At 44.9% G+C, this 4833-nt stretch overlaps 1 protein-coding gene across 1 annotated transcript in view; it reads left to right on the forward strand.

Moving 5' to 3' along the window:
- The first annotated feature begins 439 nt into the window (after positions 1 to 439).
- LOC138976375 (sodium-dependent serotonin transporter-like) overlaps positions 440 to 4833 on the forward strand; it is a 45988-nt gene continuing 41594 nt past the window's right edge. The window contains exon 1 of the mRNA XM_070349235.1: positions 440 to 779. Coding sequence (XP_070205336.1) covers positions 590 to 779 — 190 coding nt within the window. The 5' untranslated portion in view covers positions 440 to 589. The remainder of the gene's footprint in view (positions 780 to 4833) is intronic.

The raw sequence follows: 4833 nt of genomic DNA on the forward strand, positions 1-4833 counted from the left end.
AATATGTTCATGTCAATACTTCCACAGTTTCATAATAACCTTTCTTCGTAATTCTACACAGGAGACCGCATCAACAACACGAACACCACAACACGCCCATACTAACCCTGACACCACCACCACCCCCCCCCCCCCAACAAAAACCACCACCATCACCACCAGGGTCTTTTAACCACCACAACGACAACCAAGAGTAGTCTAGGCTCCCAACAAACACTTCCTCTTGAGTTTTCCTTCGCATTAACACCATTTCCACTAACAACCGTTTTGCATTATCATCAGGAGACCGATTCAACAACATCACAGAACACCACGAACGATCAGGATTTAATTGGAATCTCTCTTTGCTTGTAGCTTCTGTTAATATTTTTGTCAACTGTTCATTTAACGTTTTTACATTTTCTTACTGACCTTGTATTATTAATCTCAACAGGAGACCGCATCAACAACACGAACACCACAGCACACCCCGAATAACCAGACGTCCACCCGAACTCTCCCGCCACAACCACCACCACCACCACCTTCACCATCCCCAGGGTCTACCAAAACCACCACCACGACCACCACAAGCACTCCAAGCTCCGACATGACGTCGGGGCCTGCTGCAGAACTCTTGGTGGATGGGACCCCGACTCATCTGGTGGAGAAGAAGAAGGAGGAACCTGAGCGAGAGAGCTGGGGGAAGAAGATCGACTTCTTGCTGTCTGTCATTGGCTTCGCTGTGGACCTTGGCAATGTGTGGAGGTTTCCCTACATTTGCTACAAGAATGGAGGAGGTGAGATCATATATATAATTGTATGAGATGAGTGGGAGTTGTTGGTTGAAGTTTGGGATGTGCCTGTAAGGGTGGGGAGAGGGGAGCATAGCCGCAGCGAGAGGGCTGGGGGAAGAAGGACAAGGTGAGGAGTTGTCCCTACATCTGTTACAACAATGGAAGAGGTGAAATATAATTTTATCCTACATACGCGAGAGAGACACCCGTGAGATAATAATCGTTCAAATCACACGTGTGTATATCATGTAAATGAGGTCATGTCAAGCAAGTCTGGCAGGGACTTGTTTTTCCACTGCTTATGATGCCAAAGTCACCGAGATAAACGTCATTATAGAAACACAAATTGCGCTCGCTAATTACCCTCGATGAATCTTTAGAACTAACACGTCACGCCACACTTTCAGAGTGACGTTTCTTTGCTTTGACGTAATAGATTGCACGAGGCTTTAGAAGAGATCGAGGTTCCAAAACAAGCGTCTTCAATTTAGCTGCCTCGTCTGCAAGACATTTTCAGTAAAATACACGTAAGTACAGTATGTAGGATAAACAGAATACTACATGGCTTGCTGTGTCGTACCAGATTTACACTCGTTGCTTTTTCAAATAGTGAACAGCTCGCTTTCGCTCGCAGTTCAATATTTTAAAAAACAACTCGTGTAAATCTGGTACGACACAGCAAGCCATGTAGTATTCTATATGTATGATATGTGTGTGGGTTGTTGGTTGACGTTTGGGGGTGTCTGTGGGGGTAGGGAGAGAGTGGAGAGCATAGCCGGAGCAAGAGAGCTTGGGAATGGAGATCGACTTTTTGCTGTCTGTCATCGGCTTTGCTGTGGACCTGGGCAATGTGCGGAGGTTTCCCTACATCTGTTACAATAATGGAGGAGGTGAGATATATATAATTGTATGAGATGTGTGTGGGTTGTTCATTGAAGTTGTTTTTTCGGTTGGGGGGGGGGGGGGGTCTTTGGGGGTGGGGATAGGATAGCATAGCCGGAGCGAGAGGGCTGCAACGGAGGAGGTGAGATATACCTAATATTGTGTGAGATGTGTGGATGATGTTAGTTGAAGGTTGGAGTGTGTCCGTGTGTCTCGACTTGTTGCTGTCTGTCATCGGCTTTGCTGTGGACCTGGGCAATGTGCGGAGGTTTCTGTACGTTTTCTAAGAGAATGGATGCGATGATATATGTGTAAGATGTGTGGGGGTTGTTGATAGGGATTTGTGTGTGTGTGTACGTAAGGGTGGGGTCGGATTGCGAGAGAGCTAGGAGAAGAAGTTCTGCTGTTTGTTGTCCGTCATCGGATTCGCAGTGGACCTGGGCAAATGATGTGAAGAGGTTGTTCTACATTTTCTACAAGAGTAGAGCAGCTGAATGATCTATATATGAATAACTACATAAGATGTGTGGGGGGTGTTCGTTTGGGTTTGGGGTGTGTGTACGTGGGGGTGGAAGGGAGGGGGGGGTGGAGTGTTCGAGGCTTGGCACAAACACTCACCTAACACGGGTATTTGAGGGCTCATGCTGCAACATGACAACGCACCTGTGCGTACTGCCGTTGCGACAAGAAAATTATCAGCATCAAAGGGCGTACTGCTGTTGTCGCATCCACCCTATTCTCTTAATTGTCATGTCCACTATCTAGTTCAGCCTGTTATCTGAATTCAAGACACAGCAGCGGAAAGACGGTTTGAGACCCATGAAGACTTTGTCCGAACATTCACGAGGGCCTTCGCAGGGTAAAGCTGACGTCACGTTGTCAAAGGCCTTAATGAGCTCGCTTGAGAGGATGGCCGGTTGGGTGTCACCTAGAAAAGAGTTAGTCCAGAACATGGCCTAATTGGTTTTGTAGTATGTGTTTCCTGTTCTCAGATTCTAAACAAATATGGAGCAGCCTATACGTATGTGCGCATGTATGCTTGCTTGCCGGTGTACAACCGTGCGTCGGAGTGTGCCTGTGTAAGTCTGTCGTGGTTTTTCAAAGGCCAAAAGACCCGGCGGACGTCAAGGCGCTTTGGGTGGACGTGCCATTTCAGTGTTCGGGAGTCCCATGAGTAATCAACGATATTGTTCTCAAACGTGTTCGCTCGTTAGCTTTTCCATAAAGTGTCCTGAAACAATGATTGCCTGCTTAGCATGTGTAAGCGCGGGGGGAGAGAGAGAGAGAGAGAGAGAGAGAGAGAGAGAGAGAGAGAGAGAGAGAGAGAGAGAGAGAGAGAGAGAGAGAGAGAGAGAGAGAGAGAAAGAAAGAGAGAGAGAGAGAGAGAGAGAGAGAGAGAGAGAGAGAGAGAGAAAGAGAGAGAGAGAGGCTGAACGAGAGAGAGAGAGAGAGAGAGAGAGAGATGGAGAGAGAGAGAGAGAGAGAGAGAGAGAGAGAGAGAGAGAGAGAGAGAGAGAGAGAGAGAGTCTGAACGAGAGAGAACAGGATAGATATTGTAAGACAGAGAGAGAGAGGGAGGCAGAGAGAGCAACTACACATACAGACACGACCACACGCACACAGACACATAGACACAGAAACACACAGACACAGGCACTGACATACACACACACACACACACACACACACACACACACACACACACACGCACACGCATACACACACTCACGAACAACTCCTCGTTGCGACCCGACCCCATAATATTGACATTTTTCAGTCACTTCACGCTACAAATAAAACAATCCCCCTTCAGTGACATTAAATGCGTAAGGATGTATGTAGAGGTTACATGCCGAGTCTCAGTGATTATCAAAAATAATGGTCGAAGTTAGCGGATCATGAAAAATGCGAGCTTTAGCGAGCTTTTTCATGACCGCGAACTGAGACCATTATTTTTGATAATCACTGAGACGAGGTGTGTAACCTCTTTATTCCTCCTTTCTTCAGTTATTCAAAGAAAAGAGGAGGTTTTTTGCGAAAGTTTGATCGAATCCTATTCACTCAACCAGTCAACCTGCGCAGGCGATCGATTAATGCGCGGTTGTATAGTTCCGTGCAAATCATTCCATTCTGTTAACACTTCTTGTCAGTTTTCCTATTTTGGACTAAAATCAAGTACACAGATATGCTGTTATTCTGCTGTGGCGGCAAAGGCAGATATTGTGTGTTCTGTATATGTTTTGGTATCGGTTAGGATAATGTTCTTTCGTCAAATGGGACTAGCAGACGAACTTTTGCACCCGTGTTCCAACGTTAAAAACTGTATGAAGTTAAGTTTTCTGGGGAAAATAGTGTATGAAACCGCTTTATGTTGTTTAAATTGATGAGATGTGTGCATTTGGTTGCGTGTGATCTATTTATTAAAGGAAATATTGTTGAAAACTGACCGTCGGATTGCAGTCTGTTGTCGAAGAAACTGAGTGAAAAGAAGGGGAACTACTCTTGTCGCTAGACAAAGTATGAGTTACTTGCCTTGGGAAATTGCTTGTGATGAACGTCTGATCTAGATTCAGAAAACAACCGAACTCATGGATTTTATATGGAGATTCATGTGTTCAGGCCTGTAGTTGTTAATTTAAATGCGGTATGTTTGTATTGTTTGCTCCAGAGATGTATACTTCGTACATTAGAGCGTTCGGAACTTTTCAGTCGCAAAAAATAGTACCGAAACAGAACAACCTCTCAACCCATTGCACTATCGAGGATTCAGGCTGTTGCTGGGTCGTTATTTGTTTGGTTGCTGGGTCATTATCGAAAAATAACTACCCCTACAAGTTTACAGAGGTAAAGAAGCAGAGGGGGGAATATATATGTATTTCAATGTTCTTACTAAAGGTCACATCTCCAGTTCTAATGATTTATTTAAAAAATCACCAATTGTGTGACTGTTTGGAAACCCTTTTGGATATATCCCAGCACTACTGCTTGAGGAGTTTCACCCGTATTTCTGAAGAAGAAGGTGAACACTGTTGTAAACTGTATCTTTGTCGTCTTCAGTACGATATTTGTGAGAGAAAAAGACAAATCTAAAGTGTGACGCTTTCAGTCGTGAATTCAGATTTGTTACAAATACTTGATTCCCGTCTGTGCAACTTAGCCAGTTTCTCTGGTAGAA

The sequence above is a fragment of the Littorina saxatilis genome, linkage group LG9 (assembly GCF_037325665.1).
Source record: "Littorina saxatilis isolate snail1 linkage group LG9, US_GU_Lsax_2.0, whole genome shotgun sequence".
Classification (NCBI taxonomy): domain Eukaryota; kingdom Metazoa; phylum Mollusca; class Gastropoda; order Littorinimorpha; family Littorinidae; genus Littorina; species Littorina saxatilis.